The sequence below is a fragment of the Leptopilina heterotoma genome, unplaced genomic scaffold (genome assembly GCF_015476425.1).
Source record: "Leptopilina heterotoma isolate Lh14 unplaced genomic scaffold, ASM1547642v1 Lhet_99, whole genome shotgun sequence".
Taxonomy (NCBI): domain Eukaryota; kingdom Metazoa; phylum Arthropoda; class Insecta; order Hymenoptera; family Figitidae; genus Leptopilina; species Leptopilina heterotoma.
In genome coordinates, this window is record NW_025111206.1 from 1546947 (window position 1) to 1573785 (window position 26839).

A 26839-nucleotide genomic window follows, 5' to 3' on the forward strand; every position below is an offset into this window, starting at 1 on the left:
TTTTTTTAAATAATTGAATTCTTTTGGAAAATTTTATTAAAATGGTAGATATTAAAAATTATTGAAGTACGAAAATTTTTGAAAATAATTGAATTTCGGAGAAGAATTTAATTATTTCTAAAGATAATTGATATTTTGATGAGAATTTTTAAAAATTTTTGAACATAATTGAATTTTATGAGAAGAATTTTTATTACTTTTGAAAATAATTAAATTTCTGCAATTATTTGTAATTTCTCTAAAATTATCCAAATTATATTGTAAAATTTATGAACTTTTCATCCTTTTTGAATAAAATTACGGACTTTTTACGGACCTTTTTTAAAAAAAACGTACTTTTACGGAGTTCAAGCAAAGTTACGGACTTTTACGGGATTTACGGACCTAGTTCGAGCCCTGAAATTGATTCTAAAGTGGATCAAATTGATGCCAAAAATTTGGATCAATTTTTGATTTAATTCACATTTTTTTTATCAATTCGTTGCAATTTGTAATTTAAAGTTAACAGTGAGAGAGTACATTCACTTTTTTAAATATTCTCATCTATTTTTATCAATTTTCTTTTCATTAGATGAAAATAAAAAATTTGAAATCTTGAAATTCTACAACAGTACGCCGATGCATTTGTATGTATGTTAAACACATGCATAATATTGTTAGAGACGTCAAACCAGGAAATTCATTTTTCTCTGAATTACAAGTTTAATGAACGGATAATTTGCAGTTAGATGGCAAACATATATAAAGAAAAAAAAAATGACTAAGAATTAAACACGACAAAAATAATAAATTCTCAACTATTAAGAAAATTTTTACCTCCCAAGGGAGAGAATTTTTAGCACAAGAATTCTAAAAATATTTTCAATTAAAAATCACAATTATTAGCATCATTATCATTAATTTATTATTACCTTTAACGATTTGTTTCATAACATAGAATTTATTATCGAAATAGTTCAAATTTTTCATCGATTGAATTATTGAATACTTTTTTCCCCCTTCGTTAAATAATGAGTCTCGAGTCTCTAAATAATTTCAAGTTATTTCAAATAATTTTTTGCCAATGCATTTCTTTTGCTTACACATTTCACTTTTATTGAAAAATTTTTTTGTACAATTTTATACTGTACATTGTAATAATTTTTTTTTATACAATTTTATTTTAATATGTATGATTGTTTATAATTTTCTATTTACACTCGATTTTTGTAAAAGTTCTTACAAATTAACGCAATTGTTTTTGTTTTCATAATTTTTCTTGAAGATAATTACAAATTTTTTCCTTACTAAAATCAATGAAATAATATTCTATTCGGGGAAATTGATAAAGAAAGAAATTTTTTCGATATTTATGTGATTTTAAGGAATGTCAATATATATACAATAGTAAAAGACATTCTTATGGCAGGAATTCCGGTCCCGTTTTATGCAATAATAATTCTTATGTTGTGACTGATCGACTCATAAAAGTGTCACATTAAAATTATTCGCACTTTCAATTCACGGCAAATTTTTCCCCCTCTCTTTCTCTCTCGACAATAAAAGCGAGATCAGAAAGTAATTCTCTGCAGATTTAAGTATATTTACCCGAAAATCAAGCGTGACACATCACTTTCATTTTCACGAGGACAATCGATTTTTTTTTTCTTTTCGATTTCACCGAAAAAAAAATTTATCTACTGCAATTACAATTGAATGAAAAATTATTCATAAAATCAAGTTCAAAATAGAAAAAATGTTTTTTTAATTTTATTTATACTTTGATTAAATTTTACTTTATTAATTTAATACGTTATTTCATTATCTTTAATAATTTTTCACAAAAAACGGATAAACAACGAATTTTATTTGTATTATTAAAAATAATTTAATCCAAATTTTTATCAACAATGATTTTATACGAAAAAACGGCAGAAAACATTTATTTTTAATATTTTATTTAAATATTTTATTTATCAATAAATTATATTAATAACTTAATAAATAATTAATAAAATAATTTAATTTATAACTACTTTTATCAATAATACTTTTTTCCAAAGAAAACTGACTAAAACATTTATTTTTAATATTTTATTTACATTCATATTAATTACTCAATAATTATTATTTTAAAAAATAAAATTAAAGTGTAAACTTAAAAAATTATGAATTTATTAAAATATAATTATAAATAAAAATTGTAATATATGAAAATAAAAATATTATAAAATTATTAATTAAAAACTAGAATAAAAAATTAAAAATACAAGTTCAATTATTTTTCATAACAAAAATAAATCTATCTTTCAACTGATTATAAATAAAAATTCTAATATAATAAAATAAAAATATTACAAAACTTTTATAAAATTATTAATTAAAAATTAGAATGAAAATGTAAATTAAATTATTTTTAATAATAAAAAAAATCTATTTTTCAACTGATTATTAATTAATAATAATTATTTTATTTTAATTCATATTAAATTATTATTATTAATTAATAATTCTTCAGAATAGAAAAAATTGTCGAAAAAAAAATAAAAACTACAATATGTTAAACAAACTATAAAAAGAAGTTTACAACATGTGTGTGGCTCGTTTTTATATTTCTTCTTCGTACATTGTTTTGCTTAATAAATGAATAAATCTCTCGGAGAAGAGAGTGTACTTGAGTGAAAAGTGCGAACTTGGAATACATACAAGATAAATCAACGTAAGGTCGTTGCACACAGAGAAGAGAAAAAGTTCAATGCACGAACGTTTGCATAAGCCTTAAGGCTAAAACTTAAAGACAAAATAATCGATCCCGCAACCGTTCATTTCATTATTCAGTCACATAATCAGAAAAAAATCACTACTCCTGATAAAAATTCCCAATATCAAAAGAAACAAGAATTTAAATAAACTATCAATTTTTGCAAATTATTTTACGCACTGAAAAAAATTTATTTTCATTCAATGAATTGATTACTCGTCTATTAGCCAATAAATATTTACTTATGAATCAAATAATTTTTATTTCAATCAAAAAAGTTTGAACCAACAATTTTTTGAACTAATAATTACCTGAACTAATATTTGTTTGAACCAATAATAATTTGAACTAATAATTATTTAAACCAAAAATAATTTGAACTAATAATTATTTGAACCAATAATAATTTGAACTAATAATTATTTAATTTAATAATAATTTGAACCAATAATTACTTGAATAAAAAATTATTTGAACCAATAATTACTTGAATAAAAAATTATTTGAACTAATAATTATTTTGAACTAATAGTTATTTGAACTAATAATTACTTGAACCAATAATTATTTGAACTAATAATTATTTGAATCAATAATTATTTAAACTAATAATTATTTAATTCGATATTTACTGAACAAATAATTGCTTGAATCAACAATTATTTGAAACAACAATTTTAATATTTGAAGCAAATATCATTTAATGAAATGAAATAAAAATTATTTGATATGCTCTCTAAATCTGAATTAGTAAAATAAAAATGTTTACTAATTAAAATTAGTGACTAACTTTTCGCTTTTGAATTAGTAAATTTTATTAATAAATTTAAAATTAGTAGAAATTACTATTTATTAGTAAAATTTACTAATTCAAAAGCAAAAAGTCAGTCACTAATTCAAATTAGTAAACATTTTTACAAATTCAAATTTAGAGAGTGGGAGAGTGGGGTAAATGGGGCATACAAACAAAAATTATTATTAATATTATTATTATGATCAAAACAGTTTTTCTAAGGATATCAAATTGAGACAAAAAACGAATCAAAAGTGTTGCGATTTTTGTCTCAATTTGATATCCTCAGAAAAAACCGTAAAGAAAAAAATATATATGCAAACGACATTAAATCCGGTGCAATTTATAACTATGCGAAAAAAATCTTTTTTTTTTTAACAAGAATATTGCACAAAACATACTTTGTTCCTATATCCATACACAATAAATTATTGTAAAAAAAAAGGCATTGTTATATTTCTTTATCCGAGAGAGAGAGCGAAAATATTTTTCGAGGCGAAGAAAATCATAGGCTTTGTTACTCTCAAAGACAAATGTCTCGTTCTCTGCGCGCTCGGTCCACAAACGAGAAAATTGCTATAATTTTATTAAATAACAGAGCAATAATTCTTCGTCATTTTCTTTTCTACAATTTAAAAATTTCCCAAAGACAGAGTAACAAGTACCTTTTTACAATATTCATTTCATTTCTTTTCTTTTCTTTTTTTTCTAATCCTAATGACAATTAATATATAACTGCAAACACTGGATTAAATAGAGAAAGTAATAACTTCATAACAATAATAAAATATAATAACGATAAAAGCAAAGTAAAAAGAGAAAAGATAATTTTAAAGAAATATGTGGGAAAAAAATTACAAAACAAATTAAAAATACATTTGATATACTTTGGTACCAGCTGGATACAATTTGATTATGCTTTGTCCACTTTGGTACCAGTTCGATAAAACTTTTGTCCACTTTGGTACCAATTTGATACAATTTGATACAATTTGATAAAACTTTTGTCCACTTTGGTACCAATTTGATACAATTTGATAAAACTTTTGTTCACTTTGGTAACAATTTGATACGATTTGATAAAACTTTGATATAATTTGGTGTCAATATGATCCAAATATTTATCAATTAGATTCAATTTGGTCCAAACTGGTATCAGTTTGATTCATATTAAAAATAGTTTTGATCCGATTTGGTTCAAACTAATTTTTATTTGTTACAATTAAGTATTAATTTCATCCAATTTAGTCTAAATTGATACTAATTTCATCGAATTTGGTAGCAATTTTATTAAATTTGGATTTCTTTGAGAAAATTTGGTATTAATTTTGTTCAATTTCACAGTAAAAAGAAAATCTTATTTTAAGGCACGAAAGCTGCCTTAAATTAAGATGCAACATTTTTAAGGCAGTCAATGTTGAATTTACGCACGTTTTTCGTATCCTTTAACATTATAGCAGACAGTGTTGAATTTAAGGCAGCTCTTAAATTAAGATTTACTTTTTACTGTGTTGGTCCAAAATGGTATCACTTTGATTTAATTTAAAATTCATTTTATCCAACCAATTTGATTCAAAGTGATTTTAATTTTATCTAATTTGGTACTAATTTGATTTAATTTGTCCAAACTGATATTAATTTAATACAATTTATTATCAATTTGAACCAAACTGCGGTATTAGTTTGATTTCATTTGAGTCAAACTAATTTAAATTTGATCCAAATTAGTATTAATTTGATCCAATTTAGTTGAAATTGATAATAATTGAATCCAATTTAGTAACAATTTTATTAAATTTCATTTCACTTTGAACAATTTTGGTATCAATTTTATCCAAATTGGTTCAAACTGACATCAGTTTGGTTCAATTTAGAATTAATTTGATCCAATGTGGTTCAAACTGTCATCAGTTTGGTACAATTCAAAAATTAATTTTATCCAATTTGATTCAAACTGTTTTTAATTGATCCAATTTCGTATTAATTTGATCCAATTTAGTCGAAATTGATATTAATTTGATCGAATTCAGTCCAAATTGATATTAATTTAATCTAATTTAGTAACAATTTTACTGAATTTTATTTCAATTTGATCCAAATTGATACCAATTTGATTTAGTTTAGTAACAATTCTATCCAATTTGGTTTCACTTCAATCCAATCTGGTATTAATTTAATTCAATTTTGTATCAATTTAATTCAATTTGCACCAAACTGGTATTAGTTTGATTCAATTTGGTCCAAACTAAATTAAATTCGATACAGTTTATTATCAATTTTATCCAATTTGGAACAATTTGAACCAACTAAGTTACAATTCGATTGAATTTGCTAACTGTTTTGGTACCAAATACCAATTTGATTTAATTTGGTATCAACTTTACCCAATTTGGTTTCATTTTATATATACTTGGTTTCATTTTGTTCCAATTTGGTACCACTTTGATGAAATTAAATCCAATTTTATATAAAATTGATAAAAAAAATAATCAAATTGATAAAAAAAGAATCAAATTGATACACTTGATGAAATAGTGTTTTAAACATTTTTCTTTTAAATAAAAGAAACATTTTTTATTTAAAGATAAATAATAAAAAAAAACTAAAAGTTTATAATAAACAATGCGCTGTATTTAACTGAATGTTTTAAAAGGTGTTAAATGTAAATTAAACCCAGCATATGCAACCTTACGCGACGCGTGTCAAGTATTTCATTTCACAACCTCCTTCTGCGGTCTTATGCGACACTTACACACTACACATGAAATGAATAATTTTCAACAAATTTTACCACAGTTATAAAAGAACCCATTCCACAACAAAATACCAAAAATAATTAACATACACACCACCTTTTTAATTACTTTCAAACTTTCAAAATAATTTATTCTCCATAAGGAAATTTTTTGTTTCAACAAGAAAAAAAAAATGCGAAGGCCGAATTAAATTTGATCCACATTATGTAATAAATCAAAAAATTAACAGAAAAAAATGAAGAAATATTTGAAAACATCGTTACAAAATTTACTTTTCATTTTGTGTACCACAATATAAATATAATAAGCAACAATCTTACGTGTCGGAGTTAAGCATATGTGCACAAATGTGAATGAGGTTTAAGGGAAAGTGGACCGCGACTCATGGTTGAGAAACTTGGGTTCCGTTACTCTACCTGCGTTGACCATTGCACCTGGAATCTATTTATTGGCAATTTTATGCGAGAGTCAATATTGCAAAATGATACGCCTGGAGTGACGCCAAAGTTCTATCGACAATTTCCAGAAAATATGGACCATGAGAATGTTCTAAAAAAAAAATTATTTCACAAAATCTTTAAGTATAAAGGAGATAAAAGTGAAAAATATGGAATTTTATCTTTATTGTTTTTTTTCTCTCCCCTTCTATACTTAAATGAAATATCTGGATCGAAATTATCAAGACCTATTATTTGTGTTAAAGCAAAGTCTCAATTTATTTCTTCCAGGTAGGAAACTTTTTTTTTTTTTTAAAGACCAAAGAAGTCAATTACAAAAGTTCTCCTAAAGGGAACGTTTCACCAGGCGAATTATTGTTTCTGATAATTTTTTGGACTGAGTTGAAAATAATTTGAAAACGAATTATTTTCTCTGACTGTAAAACTACTTTTAAACAAATTGGACAATTTTACGTTTAGTTATCAATAAATAAACAGGTCATAAAAAATAAAAAAATTTAAACATAAAACATAAAAATCTAACATAAAAAAAGTGTGAACTAACGGAAGAAAAACCATCAAAATTCGCTTAGTTAATTTTGGACCAAAAATTAATTTAAAAATAAGTATTTTAGGGAAAATAATTAAATTCAAGAAAATAACTAATTTTAGAAGTGTAATTAATTTTAAGACAGTAATTAATTGAAAGACATCAATTAATAAAAAGATAATAATTAATTAAATGAAAATAATTAAACTCAAGACAACAATTAATTTTAGGACTATTAATTAATTAGAATTAATTAATTGCAGGACAATAATTAATTAAAAGACAATAATTATTTAAATAGCAATAATTATTTAAATGCCAATAATTAAAATGTAACAACTAAAGTTTAGGACAATTAATTAATTCTAATTAATTAATTGTATACCAATAATTAATTTAAAGACAATAAATAAATACTTGAAGGACAATAATTAATTCAAGACAATAACTAAATTAAATTCGAGGACAATAATCAACTCGAGAACAATAATTAACATAATGATAAAAATAATTGAATTAAAAATTAATAACTAACTCTTCAAGATGATAAATAGTTATTAATCAATCAAAGACAGTAAATTATTGACAGTCAATAATTTTTTTGATGAATTACAAAATCATTTCCAAGAAGACAAATAAAAAAAATTTCAAAAGGGACTTTATTTGAAAATAATTTTGCAAAAAAGACTTTATTTGAAAAGAATTTTCCAAAAAAGTATTCATTTGAAAATATTTTTTCAAAAAAGTAGGTATTCATTTGAAAATAATTTTCCAAAAAAGAAAAAAACTTTATTTGAAAATAATTTTTCAAATTATCTTCTTCAATGCAAAAAGAAAAAAAGAAGTCTTCCTCTCAGTACAGTGGTGAAGGGTTAGAATTTCCAATATCAGATCTTTAGACACTAAATAAAAAGTGTGGATTATACGAAGGAGCCAAAAATTGAAGTATTTTTCAGGCTCTTGATCGACTGGTGATGGTCGAGGCAGAGAAAGACACGGCCCTCAGAAACAAAAGGACAATAGGAATATTACGACAACTTTTTCCAGAAATATCTCAGGTGAGAAAAAAAATTTTCCCCTCAACGAGGATCGTGAAATCCTTGTAAAAACACGTTCTTGCATAAATTAATATTCAAATCGAATCCTTGCAAAAATTATAATCAATTTCTTCAGCATCGTCAACAATTAACATAAATATTGTCAATATTATAATGACAATTAAAAAATATTTCTTCTAAACAAATCAAATTAATTTGATTTATTCAACAGAAATATTTTTCAAAATTAATTAATTAATTTAATAATAATATAAAACAAACAAAAATTAAATAAGTAGAAAAATAACAATTAATAAATTGTTATTTTTCCACTTACTTAATTTTTGTTATTTTTTTTAATAATTGCTAGTTTATTTAATTATTTATTTAATTTCAAATTAGATAAAAAATTTATGCCATTAATTTATTTTTCTATTTAATTTAAAATTAATTCAAAGTTAGTTCAAAATTAATTTCATTGACTCATTTTTATTTATTTATTTTTTGTAAATTAATCAGCAAAAATTTTTGACAGAATAGAAAATTATTCGTTTTACTATTTAATTAATTTGTGAATATTATTTATTAATATTATTATTAATTAATAATGGAAGATAATTATTGTTATTTAATTATACAATGGAAAAAAGTTTATCTGATTCAAATAATCGATTGTCTATTAGCAAATAAATATTTAACTTGAATCAAATAAATTTTATTTAAATCAAATAAATTGTATTTCTACCAATAATTTCGTTATCTGAATCAAATAATTTGTATTTGAACCAATAATTTTGAATCGAAAAATTTTTAATCAAAGAAATAAATTGTATTTGAAACAATAATTTCGGTACTTGAATCAAATAATTTTTATTTAAATCAAATAAATTGTATTTGAAGGAAAAACTATTTCATTGACTTAAATACAAATTATTTAATGCAAATAAAAATAATTAGGTGCAAATAAAAAATATTTGATGCGAATGAAAATAATTTGGTGCAATTAAAAATTATTTGAAGAGAATAAAAATTATTTGATGAAATTCAAAATAATTTGTTGCAAATAAAAATAATTTAGTGCAAATAAAAATTATTTGATACGAAAGAAAATAATTTGGTGCAATTAAAAATTATTTCAAAGCGAATAAAAATTATTTGATGAAATTCAAAATAATTTGTTGCAAATAAAAATAATTGGGTGCAAATAAAAATTATTTGAAGCGAATAAAAATTATTTGATGCAATTAGAACTTATTTGATGCAAATAAAAATTATTCAATACAAATAAAACTTATTTAATTCAAATATATATTTATTATGACAATAGAAAATTATTTATTTGAATGAAATAAATTTTGCTACATTGTATATAATAAATTTTCGGCCATTTAATATTTGAGAACATTCCTCACGTGAAAGTCAATGTGTATAAAGTTGGCGTGATTTTTTCGCATGCAATTTACTCGCAATTCCCAGACAATGTTTTGCTTATTGACCACGCGATCTTGTTACGCCTTTATACGATCATCTAAACGAAAAGTGCGCATCTTCCTCTCCGCCGTTGTTACGAAACCGGAAGTTAAGAGATCGCTTCTTCATAAACGAAAAAAGAAAAAAAGAAAAAAGGAAAAAAAGACATTACAAAACAAATGCAATTGCAAAAATACGTCTTTTTTACAGACACTAATTTCTGAATAAATTTTTAATTTTTCCCATAAAGTACACAAATGTCTCCACACAGATTATTATTATTCATCCATAAAACGATTAAAAAATTTCCATTCAGTAACAACATTTTTTTTTCAGTAACATTTTTTATCATCTATTAAAACTTTACAAAATTGTCTTCAATTTTTCTGCTACTTCCCGTTTTTCAATTGTTATATATCCATATAAAAAAAATAATACAGTGACACTAATAAAAATCAATGAAATTTTGTCCCGCTGGAGAAATTTAAGTGAAAGTGATTTATGCGTCAATATAAAAGAAATGTAGAAAATCGGATTAAAAAAAAAAATAATACAAATTTTATAAATAAAAGATTTTATATTTTTCTATTTTCCAATTCATAAATAAAAGATTAATAAGAAAATAAGAATTGAGCTTAAGAATAAAGAATTTTTTTTTAAAATAATTTTAATTTCTCACTGTTACGTATGTGAAAAAAATAAAATCATGTGAAATATGTATGTATATATATATATACATCCATTAATTGCTCAAGCAATATAAGATAACTGTTACACTAATACGCGCGTTACGAATTTACTTTCACAATTAAGAACAAATCAATCTTGTCCGTTAATGTAATTTTTCTTATGGACTCAAATGTATTTTGCAATTTTCTAAATTAGACGTTTATTCATCTCTAGTGGATCGCATTAAAATCAGAAAGTTCATTTTACCCAAATTAATGCGATAAATTAGAAATTGAATTAAAAATTTATGAGTTATTCAATAACGTTTTGTACGGGAAATTAAATTATTTAACAGTAGTCAATAAATTTATGAAGAATTCAATTTTTTGTTAAATTATTTTCAAAAAAAAAAAATCATTAACTTAGTGCTATAATACAAAATCTAGTGTGATAAAGTTTTTTTTTATTTTTAATGGAAAATTTTAATTCGAGTCTCGTTGATTAACTAATCTGATTAGTAAATTAATAAAGTAGCTTCAGTTAATTAATCTGAAAGGATTTTTTAATTGACCTCATTTTTATTTACAATCAATTTTAATGAATAATTATTAAGTTTTATTTACTTATTTTAATTAATTAATTTATTAAATTAGATAAATTAATAAATAAAATTTTCTGGGACAAAATAAAGAAATTCTAACTCTAAAATGAAAAAAAATAAATAAAATTTTCTGCATAAAAATTTAAAAAATTCCAATTCTAAAATGAAAAAGTAAATAAAATAAGAATAAATAAAAAAGAAAATAAATAAAATATTCCTCAGACCAAATAGAGAAATTCTAATTCTAATTGCAAAATAAAAAAAAATAAATAAATAAAAATTTTCTGGGACAAAATAAAGTTAAATTCTAAAATATAAAATAAATAAAGTAAAATAAAAACTAAAAAGTAAATAAAATTTTCTTAAACCAAATAAAGAAATTCTAATTCAGAAATTAAAAGAATAAAGAAATCAATAAAATTTTGTGGGACAGAATAAAGAAATAAATTCTAATTCCAGTTCCAAAATAAAAAAAATAAATAAATATAATTAACTGGGACAAAATATAGAAATTCTATTTCTAAAATAAAAAAAAAATAAATAAATAATAAAAGTGAATAAAATCCCCTTGGATAAAATAAAAAAATTCTAATTCTGAAATAAAATAAATAAATCAACAACCAAATTACACGGATTATTCTTTAATTGCAAAATCAATACTTTAACAAAATGTTTTAACAAAATATTTTCAATAAAAGTAATTCAACTGTTAAATAATATTATAATTAAAAATCAACTGATTGTTGAGTGAAAAATGAGTTATTGGAGTTTCGTACGAGAATAGAAGTGACTAATACGAAAGAGACTGAACATGTTTTCCATTTGAAAGAGACTTTTAGTTAGTGAAGAAAATTTCGACACTGTCTATTGTATACAAACTGACTAAATCGAACTATTCGTGTTTAGCATTTCATATCAGAAACAAATGCCTCTTTTGTATTCTGCGACAAATCTCATTAATAATTTTCACAGAAATCTCTATAAAGAATAGAGAAAAAAAAAACATTTTTCTATCCAAACCATTTTGATTCAAACACAAAAATTAATTCTTGTGTCTTTTTAAATTCATTCAAAATTTTTTCAAAGACTACTTTTTCCCAAATTTCCCTCATTTTATCAAAATGAAAAATATCGAGAAAAACAAAAATCTTGTAAATCTAAAAAAAATTGAAAAACTCGTTATTCATCATCTTCTTCTTCTCAACATTATCATCGTCTACAATTCAAAAAAAAGGATTCAATTTCGGCAATCATCAGTTATCCTGTCTGTCTCACATTTCATCATTAAAAAAAAAATAGTCATCATTTTCACGGGGGGTTCTCGAAAAACAGAAAAAAAAATTGAGAAAACTGATGAAATGACGAGCTAACATATTTTTTAGATAATCGAACAAAAGGTCAACATGATAACAACAGAAATCTTCCGCATTCTTGGTCCTGTTTTCCTCCGGGGGGCACTTGGAGGTGGTGGGGGTGCATCGGGTGGAAAAGGGGGTGGAGGCAGTGGAACAACAGTCACTCTCGATCCATTCGATGATTTCGATGACTTCGATTCACAATCTGATGACGAAAGTCCAAATGGCTCTCGCGTATCAATTGAATTACCAACTTTCCCACCTGACGAAAGTGACACTCAGGATTCAAATTCCGTGACAATAAAAACAGAAAGCACATCGGAAAATTCTTCTAACGACAATATTATTAACGATACGGAAAAATCGATTTAGGGACATTTCTAAATTTTTTTTTTTAATTTCAAATTTATATTTAAAATATTTTGTTTCTTTCAATTTTTTCGAAATTTTCAAAGTTCTAAGAAAAAAGAACAATTGGGATTTTTTTTTTACTATAAAAGCGAGTTGGAAATTTAATTTTTGACTTCAGGAATTTTTTTTATTTTGAAATTTTCTATTCCTTTGTCATTACGTTAGAATTTGATGTACACTGAAAAAAATTTGAATCAAATATTCGATTGCTTGTTTTTTGTCTGATAAATATTTACTTGAATCAAAATTCTTGTTTCATTCAAATAAATATTTGAATCAAAGATTTTAGAATTTGGACTAATAATTTTAGTATTGGAAGCAAATGACACTTATTTGATACAAATAAATATTTGTTGGACACAAATATTATTTATTTAACTTCAAAAAAAAAAAAAAATTTGACTTCAAAAAAATATTTGATGCAAATAATATTTATTTGACTTCAAGAAAATATTTGATAAAAAGAAATATTTATTTGACTTCAATAAAAATTATTTGATACAAATATTAATTAATTGACGTAAACAAAGATTATTTAATAGATACAAATAAATATTATTTAATTGACCTCGAATAAAAATTACTTGATACAAATAAATATTTATTTAATAACAGACAAGCAATAATTTACTTGAATCAAATAAATTTTTTAAGTGTACGTTTTCTGTAGAAAATTTATAGACAATCTCAAGCCAAAGCAAATCACGTCAAAATAATAAATGACGTTACAAGAAAATATCACTTTTCGCAAAATTATAATGACACTGCGAGATTTTTTTCTCGCGCAAAAAACAATAGTTTTTCTATCACTAGATTGTACAATTTTAATGTAAGTATTGTGCTTTAAAGAAAAGACAAATACCAAAAATTTGTCTTGTAAAAATAAATATTTATGTTCCTATTTACGAGTAGTAATTTTCTTGTTATCTACATTCATCTATCAAAGAATTTTTATATCTAATCAAATTTTTTGCTTCGTTTATTCTACCGGAATCGGATTTTTATCAATTTTTTTTGTAAAATTAATCGCAAAAAGCTCAAATTTTGACAACTTTTAAATCTTTTAACAGAAATTGATTTATTTTTATAACAAATTCCGTTGGGAAAAATATTTTTTTTTCTCTGGTATAATTTTTTTGGGTAAAGAAAAAAAAAACTACAGAATATAGGGAATTTAGAGCTAACCATCGATCCTGGATGCTGGAATTTTTGAAGAATTTTATGAAGGGATTTTCAACTCAAGGAGAAGGAGATACTCAATGATGATGGCCAGTTAGACAGAATGTGATTGATTATTTTAAAACGAATTTCGCTTTTCCATATTATCTCGCTATTGTCTTTTCATTCTCGATTTTCATCTCGTTTACATTTTCCCAATTGAAATGAACTTGTGAAAATTTTAATCTTTCCTTTATTTTTAATAGTTTTAATCTTTTTATGATTGAACATATGTTCAATCATTTTAATCCTTTCGATTTTGTCAATAATTTTTAATTTGTTATTCATTTTAATTCTTTTGATTTTTTTTATGCTTTTTAATTTTAATCTGTTTAATGAAAATAAATAATAATAAATTAAAATAAATAATAATTTGTCACATTTTTTCAAGAATACAATTTTATCGGCATGTTTGAAAATTAGAAAAAAAAATGAGTACAAACAAAATTAGAGGCAATCACTCATAGAATCTTAAGAGAAAGTCAATAAATGGTGTAGAATTTATTATAATATAAAAATGTCAGTATTCAGATCTAGTTGAAAAGCAAATAGATAAATAGATGTAAAACGTGATAATAATGTTTCATTAAGTAAAACGTAATACTTTGTGAAGTCTATTCACTCTTGCAACTGTTTCAACTTCAATACAAACGACTTTCTCTTTCGGAAAAAAAAATTCTTTGATTATTTTTACCATTGTCCGTTACAATTTATTAATATGCAACTTGAAAAGGTGCAATAACTCACTTCAATTGTTAGAAATTGCAAGTAAACTAAATGAATCATGTATCAAAATTGTGTACTTGGAAAAATTCAACGAATTTTATTTTTTGAACAAAAATTTAAAAAGACAAAAAAAGTGACAAGTTTTTTGTATTAAAAAAATGACAAAAATAAAGAATAGCAAAAAATATTTAAATGATAAATGTCAAAATGGCAAAATAAAAAAGGGAAAAAATAACAAAATTAAAAATAGAAAATAATAACAAAATGAAAGATAGAAAAAATAACAAAATTATAAAAAATAAAAGAATAACAAAATAAAAATGGAAAAGAATAACAAAATAAAAAATCGAAAGGAATAACAAAATAAAAAATAGAATAACAAATAAAAAAGAATAACAAAATAAAAATATAAAAAATAAATAACAAAATAAAAAATAGAAAAAAATAACACAATAAAAACTAGAAAAAAAACAAGTTCTCTTCAATTATTAAATGTAATCAATTTCTTCTCTCTTTCTCAATATATATTATAACTATTTTTCTTCGAAGTCAAACATCGTGAAAGTATTCGAGACGATACACACGATGCATCCCTATTTTGATCAAATGGGACGCACATCATTTATTTAGCAAAAAAAAAAAAAACTCCACTCGCAACTGAATTTTTCATCTCTACTATGGATTTTAATTTTTGTTATTATTTTTATAAAAAAAAAATTCATTTATTGCTTTCAAGGAAATATATATAGTAATCATTACAACAGATCAAAGTTATCTATATATTGAACACACTGGTAATTAATATATTACCAAATTAATTATTCAATAACACTTTCATCGCTTGTCGATTACAGGAAATCCTCTTAATCTTTCTGATGCAAAAAAAAAAAAAAAAAAAAAAAATACAAAGCAAACGCAATATTGCCCTTATTTGCATGTCATTAAAGCATGTTGAATAAGACTCTTACAAAAATTAATGCGTCTTCAACATTTACATTGTAAATTTTTTTTTAATTGAAAAATAAATAAAAGATTTTGAATAAATCCGAATTTCTTAAATTATTCAAATAATTCAATTATAATTGAATTATTTCAATTATTTTTTAATTTGAATTAAATTAATTAACTCAATTAAATTAATTTGAATTATAATTCAAATTATTCAAATCATTCAAATTGTTTAAAGTTTTCAAATTATTTAACTTTACTCTAATTGCAAGTTAAAAAATTTAAAGTCTTTCAATTATTTCTTCGCAAAATAAAATAATGACAATAAAAAATTTAATTTCTTGTCTTCAATTAATTTAACGAAATTTTTTAGAAACTAAACAATTTTTCTATTTTATTCAGAAATAAATAAATAATTTTTTGACTCAAAGAAAAAATCTACAATGCAAATTTTGTTAATATTTCTGTTTTTAACACATTTTTATTCTTTCAACTTTTATGTGTTTAATTTCATTAAACAAACGTTATAACAGCAAGAATTTTGTGTTATATATCTTGTTTCATGTAACAAATGTATGTTTCATATAATTATGTTTTGGAAAATGTGTACCATTATTATTATTATTTTTATCATTATTTTTGTTAACAATAATAATTATTATATAACAAAAATAATGAATTTACCCATCGGTCGTCTGTAATAACGATAATTTAAAATTATAAAAAGAATTTGCCAAAAGACAATTTGAATTTTTTCCCGTAACTATTATTGTTAACAATAATAATTAATTTAATAAAAAAAGAAGTAATTATTATTGCTAACGATAATAATTATCATATATAATAAAAAATAGAGTTTTTTACTCGGTCGTCTTTAATAATAACAATAATGATAATAATAATTTATTCGTTTATTTATTTAATTGAAATAAATAATATTATAAACATAATTTGTCAAAAACAATATTTAAATTTTTCCAAAACATAACTAAATTTCATAAAAAAAAAATTGTCTCAAAAAAAAAAAGAAAAGAAATATACTTAATAAATTTTGCAAATATTTCAGGACGTAAATCCAGAAGCCGAGAATCGAGTGAGCGAAGCAGTGAGTTCGGATGATCAAGTACCAAAAGAATCGTCAGCTTCCGAATCGCAAAATAACGAAATTCGAGTTCAATTTGCCGACGAGAAGCAAAATGAAGCCGCTGAACAGGAACTTGCACCCCTAGACGATATTGATGACAGTGACGATGAAAATCGAAACAAAAGGTTTCTAAATTCAAACGGCTCATCTGGGGGTGGAAGTGGCGCAGGATCTGGAAACTTTCTTTTCGACATTATCAGGGTAAGTTAAAGAAAAAATTATGGAAAAAAACAACAAAAATTTTTTAAATGAAAAAACCCCTCTAATCTAAGACCATAACCAAAATGAAAAAAAATAATTAGCAAACAATTCTCCAAGATTCCCAGAGCTGAATAATCGTGTTTAATATAATGCACCAACTCTTAATTACAAACAATAATTGTCCTTTAGTTACAAACAATATAAAGAATGCAAAAAAAAATGTTTAACTATTTTAATTTCTTAAATTTTTAATTCAGTTTTATTGTCTAACTAATTTTAATTCATTTGATTTTATTTATTTTAATATTTTAATTAATTGTACTCAAGTTTATTAATTTTAATTTTGATTAATTGTACTCAAGTTTATTAATTTTAATTTTAATTAATAGTAATTAAGTTTAATAATTTTAATTTTAACTCATTATAATTGAGTTTAATAAATTTTATTTTATTTAATTTTAATTACTATTTATTTATATTCATCCTCGAAGGTTAAAATTGACCGTGGTCATGATAAATTAATAGTAATTAGTATAAATTCGATTAATAGCAATTAATAATATTTTAATTAGTAAAAACTAATAGTAATTAGTAACAAAAATATTCTGACGCGATAAAGTAGAATAATAAAGAAAAAATAAACGAGCGTTAATTGCAACTAACAATTATAATGATTTAATTTATAAATAGTAAATAATATAAATTTAATTAGTAATAATTAATAGAAAATTTAATAATTAGTAATAATTATCAATTTAATTAAAAGTAAACAATAATAGTTTAAGTAATAGCAAATAATATAAAATTAAATAATAACAATCGACATTAATTTAATTAATAGCAATTGATAATAATTAGTAGTAATTAATTCTAATTATTATCAATTCATCTAATAGTAATTAGAAACAGTTTAATTACTAAAAGTATTAGTATTTAATAATATTTCAATTTGTAAGAATTCACAGTAATTTATCAATTTAATTAATAGTAATTAATAATAGTTTAATTAGTAATAATTAATAATAATTAATACCAATTAATTTAATAACAATCATCAATAATGGAATAAATAGTAATTTCTAGTAGTTTAATTAATAGTAAGTAATAAAAATTGAATTGATAGTAATTACTAATTAGGTAAGAATAATAATAATTAAAAAATCCTTTTTTTAAATTCATTACAAAATTTGTCTTCAATGAAAAATTACAAAAACTTTTACTCGAAACACTATTATGTCAAGGTGTCAATTTACATCGAATTATGGATATCTGATCTCAATCATTATTCACCTAATGTCCCTTGAAGGTCGATAAATTCAAGTTCTTTCTATATTATATTTAATTCAATTTGATTTTTAATTAATCCCAAATATCCCTATTTCGAAAATAATTGCAAGCTGTGACAATTTTCTCTCACCAATCAATTGATTGGTAAATATTCTCACAAAGTCTAATATCGATAATAATCTATTATCTATCTTCTATAAATCAATTAATTAGTTTCAGTTTTGTAAAATTTTCGAAAATCAAATTTATTTTTTTCCAAATAGATAGATTAAAAGAAACGGATTTCAAATTGCAATTTTTTGTAAATAAACACTGAAAAAAAATTTGTTTGATTCAAACAATAGATTATTTTGCTATTATCAAGTAAATATTTACTTGAATCAAATAATTTTTATTTGAGTCAACTAAATTTTATTTGAATCAATAATTTCAGTATTTGAAGCAAATATGAATTCAAACATTTAATTGACTTAAATAAAAATTATTTGATTCAAGTAAATATTTAATTGACTCAAATAAAAATTATTTGAATCAAGTAAATATTTAATTGACTCAAATAAAAATTATTTGAGTCAAGTAAATATTTAATTGACTCAAATAAAAATTATTTTATTCAAGTAAATATTTAATTGACTCAAATAAAAATTATTTGATTCGAGTAAATATTTAATTGACTCAAATAAAAATTATTTGATTCGAGTAAATATTTAATTGACTCAAATAAAAATTATTTGATTCGAGTAAATATTTAATTGATAATAGCCAAATAATCGGTTATTTGAATGAAATAAATTTTTTTTTGCAATGTTATATGTAAGATTAAGAAATCGAAAGTTATAAAACTGAGAAGGGCCGCGAAGTAAAATAGACGTCGCGCGCTAATACTACTACTGCAGACACAAACTACGGTGAAAGTTTAATCTATAAATCGCCATATTAAATGTCTAGTTTCCGTTCCAAGGTTTTGTGACCTCGAAGCTGACCGCGTGTGTGCAGAGAAGATGGCTTGATTATATGAAGATATATCGTGAAAGCAACGCGTGACTTCGTTTTCAATATCTCAACTGAAATTCTATACATACATCTCACTGAAAGTATTTTCTTATATTATAAAGTTCATTACACTTCTATTACCTGTTGAAAATTTAATTCGTCCTCTAAACGTCTAAATATATTCTAAACCATTAAAAAAAATTAAATTTTAAGAAATTTATTGTTATTTGTTAATTTTCTACCATTTTTTTTAAATTTTCCATTATTATAAAAAATTTCTGTTATTTCTTTTAATTTTCGACTATTTTTTAAATTTTCTATTACTTTTTTTAATTCTCCACTATTTTTTTTTAATTTTCTACTATTTTTTTTTAAATTTTCTATTACTTTTTTCAATTTTCTACTATTTTTCTATTTTTAATTATTTTTTTTAACAAAAATATTAATTTAAATTCAAACGAAAATGTCTAAATATTGAAAAAAAACGAAAATGTTAAAATAGGGGTAAAATCATCAATGAAAAATAAAAGGAAAAATCAAAAAGTAGAAAAAAAGTGTTAGGAATGTCACAATACTATCTATGTGTAACAATCAACTCTATATAGAGAGTCATATCCCTCCAAGAATTTTCGCCCGTCTCTCCCATGATTAGTAAAACTTGTTTTTATTCAATCTTGATTGACCAGATTGTTTAAATACCGCTGTGATAAACCTTTTACCCACCATTATCCATATAGAAATTACGAATTTTCACCTTTAAAAATCAATGTTAACAACGCTTCAAAAAAAAAAATAAATAAATAAATCCTCAACCAAAAGAAATCTATATTAAAAAAACTAATAAATGTAAATAATAATAAAAATAAATGAATAATCAAAAATAGTATATATAAATAATAAACAAGTGAGAAAAAAATTAACAAAATAATAGCAAACAATAAGTAAAATAATAAGCAAGATTAATAAATAAAAAAGAAATAATAAAGTATAATAAATAAATTGTAAATAAATAATAACAGGGTTGCCACAAATATTTAATTTTATTTTTCACTGATTTCCAGACAAAATTTTCACTTTTTCCCTGACCCTAAAGAATATGCGACTGTCCGCGACAAAAGGGACCTTAGCTCCATGTAAATACATGGGAGCTAAGGTCCCTTTTGTCGCGGACAGTCACATATTCCGATTCACTCTAAAAATTATTAGATACTCAAAAAAATGTTCTATTACATTTATTTACAAATTTCTTCAAAAGTAAAATTATTCAAAAACATCAATAACTTCTTTTTAAATAAATATTTAATCATTATTATTTTTCGGTAGGAATTAAAATTCTTCAAAACATTCAAATTCAAACCTTTTTGAAATTCAACAACTTATAAAAATATTATTACAAAACACCATAAAATTTTTCAACAAAAATTAATTATTTACAAAAATCCCTCGCAAGAATTGAATTATTTTTAAAAGTAATAAAATTTCTCAAAAAAGATTCAATTATTTGAAAAAAATGCAATAAAATTCGTTGCAAGAATTTAATTATTTTCATAAATAATAAATCGATTATTCGGTAATTCATTTTTAAATTAATTTTTATTAGAAAATTCTAGGAAAATTCAATTACTTAAATTAAAAAATAAATAATTTATTGAATAATTAAATGTTTGTTAAAATTGAATTCTTATAAAGAATTTTATCAACAAATTTTTAAATAATTGAATTCTTTTGACAAATTTTTTATAAAATTTTTAAGAATAATTACATTTTTCGAAGAATTTGATTAAAATATTCCATCAAAAATAATAAAAATCCTGCGATGAGTTTTATTATTTTTGAAAATAATTAAAATTTTTCCACGAATTTTATTAAAATTTTTCTAAAATAATTGAATTTCGGAAAAGAAATTTATTATTTATAAAGATACTTGAAATTTTGACAAGAATTTTTTTTTAATTTTTGAACATAATTGAATTTCTGCAAAGAATTTTATTACTTTTGAAAATAATTTAATTCTTCCAACGAATTTTATTCAAGTTTATAAAAATAACTGAATTTCTGTGAAGAATTTTATTATTTTTTGATAAATAATTGAATTCTTGCAACGAATTTTATTCAAGTTTATAAAAATAATTAAATTTCGGTGAAGAATCTTATTATTCATAAAAATAATTGAATTCTTGAAAAGAAGTTTGTTAAATTTTTTTAAATAATTGAATTCTTGCGACGAATTTTATAAAAATTCAAAATCAAAGAAATTTGATTACTTATGAAAATATATGAATTATTTCGAAGAAATTTATTAAAAATTAAATAATTGAATTACTGTGAAATTTTGCCAAGAGTTTTATTAAAATTTTATAAAAATAATTGAATTTCGATGAAGAATTTTATTATTTATAAAGATAATTGAAATTTTGACGAGAATTTTTTTTTTTAATTTTTAACATAATTGAAATTCTGCGAAGAATTGTTATAACTTTTGAAAATGATTGAATTTCTGGAAACATTTGTAACTTTTCCAAAATTCAATTTTTTTTAGTATTTTTAACTAAAATTCTTCTATCAATCTAGTATTTATGAAAATTGTAAAAATTATTCATTAAATAATTTCTAAGTAATAATTTTAATAAATAAAATACTTTTAAAAAAAATCCCTGACTTCCCTGACCTGTGGCAACCCTGAATAAAAAAATAAGGGTAATTATTTTTTCTTATTGTAAGCCCGTATATTGTTTAAAAAAATAAATAAAAATACTTACAAATAAAGCGAATAATGAAAAAGAATAATAAGTGAAAAATATAAATAAATAATTAAATATTTTAATGCACAAAAACACGATTATTAGCTTCCTCCCCCAATCTTTGGTAATAACAATAATAATATTTTTTTACAATATCATACTTTTTCTAAAAATATTAAATTGAGACAAAAAACGAATTAAAATGTTGCGAAGCAACGTTTTGATTCGTTTTTTGTCTCAATTTAATATTTTTTAGAAAAAACTGTGAATCGATATTAAAAAAATAAATTTATATATTTACATACTTATACTTATAATTTATAATAAATTAATAAATATTTAAATAATTGTAAAAGTAAAAGGGCTGTGAGAGAAGTCAGTCAGCAAAAAGAAAAATAGCTATCTATGGATTGAAGGAATACGAGAACGAGAAGAAAATTTTCTTACAGCAAAATTAATGAGCGAAAGATTTTTTTGTGGATAAATAAATTGTGTTTTTTGGGGACATCGAATCGCGAGAATTGAATTTTTTTCCAGTGATCGAATACACAATTTTGATGGAGAAAAAAAAAGAAATAAAACCATGATCGTCTGTCTCCCTAGCAAGCAGCCGACGGGGCGGCAAGAGCGGCGGGCACAGTGTACCGCGTGGTTGCTGGTACACAAAGCCTCGGGTTGGGCCTAAGCGCATCACGTGATGTGGGCCCTGCTCCCCCACCCGCCGCCCCAGGTGCCCCCCCTGCGCCAGCTGCCCCAGCAGCCCCTGCGCCCGGAAACGCCACGAGACCATCGGTACGCCAAATCCTTCCTACCAACGTCAAAAAAAAAAAAAAAAAAAAATTAAAATAAAAAAGAACCACCACCAAATTTACACAAACATTTTCATCATTTTTACAACCTTTTCGAATCAATCTTTTTTTCATTCACACATTTTTTTTTTTGTTAATATTTCCACTTTCTACTCAATTAAAAAATGATTTAAATTTTACGTATTTTTAACTATTATTTTTAAAAAAATTTTAATTTTAATAAAAATCGAAAAGTGTATTTTTTATTTAAATTTTTGAAGTAAAGGTAAAATAATTTAGCCCAAAAGCTAAACTGGAGAAAAAATGATTGGATCAAATAAGCGACTACTTGACTACTATGAAATAAATATTTACCTAGTCTTTAATTTTTCATTCAATAAGAGAAATTGTATTTTATTGAAGAAAAAAAGTATGGTACCAATAACTATTAATTGGTACCAATAACAATTATATGGTACCAATAACAATTATATGGTAACAATAACTATTATTTGGTACCAATAGCAATTACTTGGTTCGAATAGTAGTTACTTGGTACCAATAGCAATTATCTGGTACCAAGAACAATTATTTGGTACCAATAGAAATTACCTGGTACCAATAACAATTATTTAGTACCAATAGGAATTATTTTATACCAATATCAATTGGCAATTAGCTGGTAGCAGTAAAAAATTATATTGTACCAATAAAAAATTATATGGTACCAATAAAAAATTATTTGGTACCAATAAAAAATTATTTGGTACCAATAAAAAATTATTTGGTACCAATAACAATTATTTGGTACAACTAGAAATTCCACTGTACCAGTAAGAAATTATTTGTACTAATAACAATTATTGCATACAAATATAAATTGTTTGGTACCAATACTATTTTTATTATAGCTAACAATTTTTTGCACGAATAACAAAAAAAAAAGACAAAAATAAAAAAATTATTTGGTACCGATAAAATTTTATAAAAAATTATTATATATACCAATAAAAATTATTAGGTACGAAAAATAATCATTTTATACAAGTAACAATTATTTGGTACCTACCATTAATTATTATCCAACATCATTACCAATTATTTGGTATCGATAATAATTATTGAGTACCAGTAGCAATTATTTGATACCAATAAGAAGTTTGGATAACAATTTAACAATTATTGGATACGAAAAAATTTTATGGTAGCAGTAAATACGAAATCTTTTGGTACCAATAACAATTTTGTTATTGATAAATAATTTTATTAAATAATTTTATTAAATATGAAATAATTGTAACAGTTACAATTATTTCATAGAAAAAAAATTGGATGGTACCAGTAAACAATTATTTGGTACCATTAACAATTATTTGGTACCATTAACAATTATTTAGTACTAATTAAAAGTATTACCAATAATAATTATTTGGCACTAATAACAATTCATTTATTCATACAAATATCAAATCATTTGGTACCAATAACAGTTTTGTATAACAATAATAATTATTTTATAACAAAAAAAATTCTATGATACCAGTAAAAAATTATTTGGTACCAATAAAAATTATTTGGTACCAGAAACAATTATCTCAAACAAATACGAATTAATTGATAGAAAATTTTTTTTTCATAACAATAATAATTATTATTCGATGCGCAAAATAAATATTTATTTTCTATAGTCAAGTACTCAATTATCGGATTCATATATACATTTTCTCTCAGCGTAAGAATTTTACAGATTATTTTATTTTGTAATTAAATTCACACAGAGAACAAAAGAAGATAAAAACATTACATATACATTGCACCGCATTTTCTCTATTCTGTTCACTTTTTAATTGCTGTACTTGCAACTGCTAATGCAGAAGCACCCTATAAATACCTGGAAGAAAACACTAATTGCACTGTAGCTGTTAATTACTTGCTCGTAGCACCTCTTTAACACTTCACTCAAAATCACGACTTGCCTATTTTATAATCACATTATATTTCACTTTATAACTATTGTAGTATTTTTCTATTTTACTATTCTAGCTTTTCAAAATAGTCGAAATACTTTATATATTAAAAAAAAAAAGAAAACAAATAACAGTTTACTTTTCTTCCTATCTGACATTCCTTTCAATCTAAAACTAATTCATCTCCACTTTTTTTTAATTTTTCCTGCATTTTTCTTTTCTATTCTATACTTTTTTAAAATTTCATTCAACACTCTTTTTTTTATACTTCTTCTAATCACTTTCTAAACTTATTCTAATTTTTTTTTCTCTTTTCACCTGTTGTACTTTTTTCTAATACTAAAAATCAACTTTTCTATTCTTATTTATTTATCATTTTTTTTATATTTTTCTGCAATTTTCTATTTTCTCTTCAAACACATGCATGAATTTGTCTATCAAGATTTTTGCAATATTTTTCATTTCGAACAATAAATATCGTTTTATAAATTAAATTCTGTAGGAAAATTCCCTTTCTGGAAAAATTTAATCTTTTGATTTAAAAATAAAAAATCCTTTTATTAATAAAGATTTCTTTTTCCTAAATATTTTTTTTTCTTTTGAAAAAACAGAAAAAATAATGAAAATAATTGCAAAAGTTTCTTGAAATAAGAAATATTACCATTATTTGCAATTCCTTTTTTCCCAATTCTCTTTATACCATCCTTGTGGTTTATTATCATATAATCATAATTTTTCTATATATAAATATTCATTTCATACATATTATGTACTTTGGAGAGTTGTAGTACTTTTTTTTCTTGGAAAAAAGTATCTCGAAAAAAAAATGTTTTAATTAAAGAAAAAAAAGGGCTTGGATATAAGCAAAAGGAATTTAACTTATCAAGTAAGTGCAAATATTAGAATGAAATAAATGTTGATCGTGTTTTCATTTAATGTTCATATTAACCAAATGATAAAAATGCATAATTAAAAAAAAGTTTATATCAAGAATGTAAATGTACTGTTCAATAATATTATTTAATTCCTTAATACTATATTTGTCCGCATCTCAAATATTCTCTATAAATTGTATTTTTATCCGAAATATTGCAATTATTAATTATTTTTTATTAATACTATTATTTTTATTATTATTATCTATTTTTAATTTTTATTATTATTAATATTATTATTATTGTAACAACTCCAACTATCACAATAAAACCAATTAATTAAATATTATTAATACTATTATAATTATTATAATTACTAATATTATTTATTGTTTATTTTTTTCTTTTTCTTATTTCTTATTACCTTCTTCAAAATGTATTAGAATATATATTTTTTAATTACAAGATAAAAATTAATATTTTATAACAATTACATTATAAAATATTAATTTTTAAATTCTTCATAAAAAATATAAAATAATGAAAAGAATCAAAAATAATATAAATAAAATAAGATAAAAATAAGTACAAAATAATAATAATAATAATAATAATAATAATAATAATAATAATAATAAAATTTCTTTAAAAATTTGTAACTTTCTTTTTATACTTACTTTGAAAAAAATTTATTTGATTCATTTAAACAGAAATGATTTAACTCAAATGAATATTTATTTGATAACAAACAAGTAATAGTTTATTTAAATAAAAAAATTGTTTTCAGTGTTATAAAAAAATTCATTTGCATAATTAAAACGCAGTAATAATGAAAAAAAAAAGTAAGAGAAAAATAGAAATAGATAAATAGTGATGGAAAAATAGTAATAGAAAAATAGTAATAAAAATAATAAAATAACAGTAAAAGAAAAATAGTAAAGGAAAAATAGTAGTAAAAAAATAGTAATCGAAAAATAATTCCATAAAAAATGTTAATTTAATTTTTAATGTTAATTTCACAAAAGTACAACATTCCAAAAGTACAAACATCATCATTTAGAGTTGCGATTACGGTTAAATGCAACAGCATGCTACTTTTAGCATAAATGTATATAACATAAATAGAAAAATA

The 26839-nt window shown here is 22.3% G+C and overlaps 1 protein-coding gene across 2 annotated transcripts in view; it reads left to right on the plus strand.

Moving 5' to 3' along the window:
* Positions 1-26839, plus strand: part of LOC122512459 (brain acid soluble protein 1) — a 52612-nt gene that overhangs the window by 18071 nt on the left and 7702 nt on the right. The window contains exons 3-5 of one of the 2 annotated variants that reach the window (XM_043628297.1): positions 8233-8334; positions 16778-17056; positions 22681-22869. In XM_043628297.1, coding sequence (XP_043484232.1) covers positions 8233-8334; positions 16778-17056; positions 22681-22869 — 570 coding nt within the window. The remainder of the gene's footprint in view (positions 1-8232; positions 8335-16777; positions 17057-22680; positions 22870-26839) is intronic. The other variant, XM_043628298.1, reaches the window with a different exon arrangement.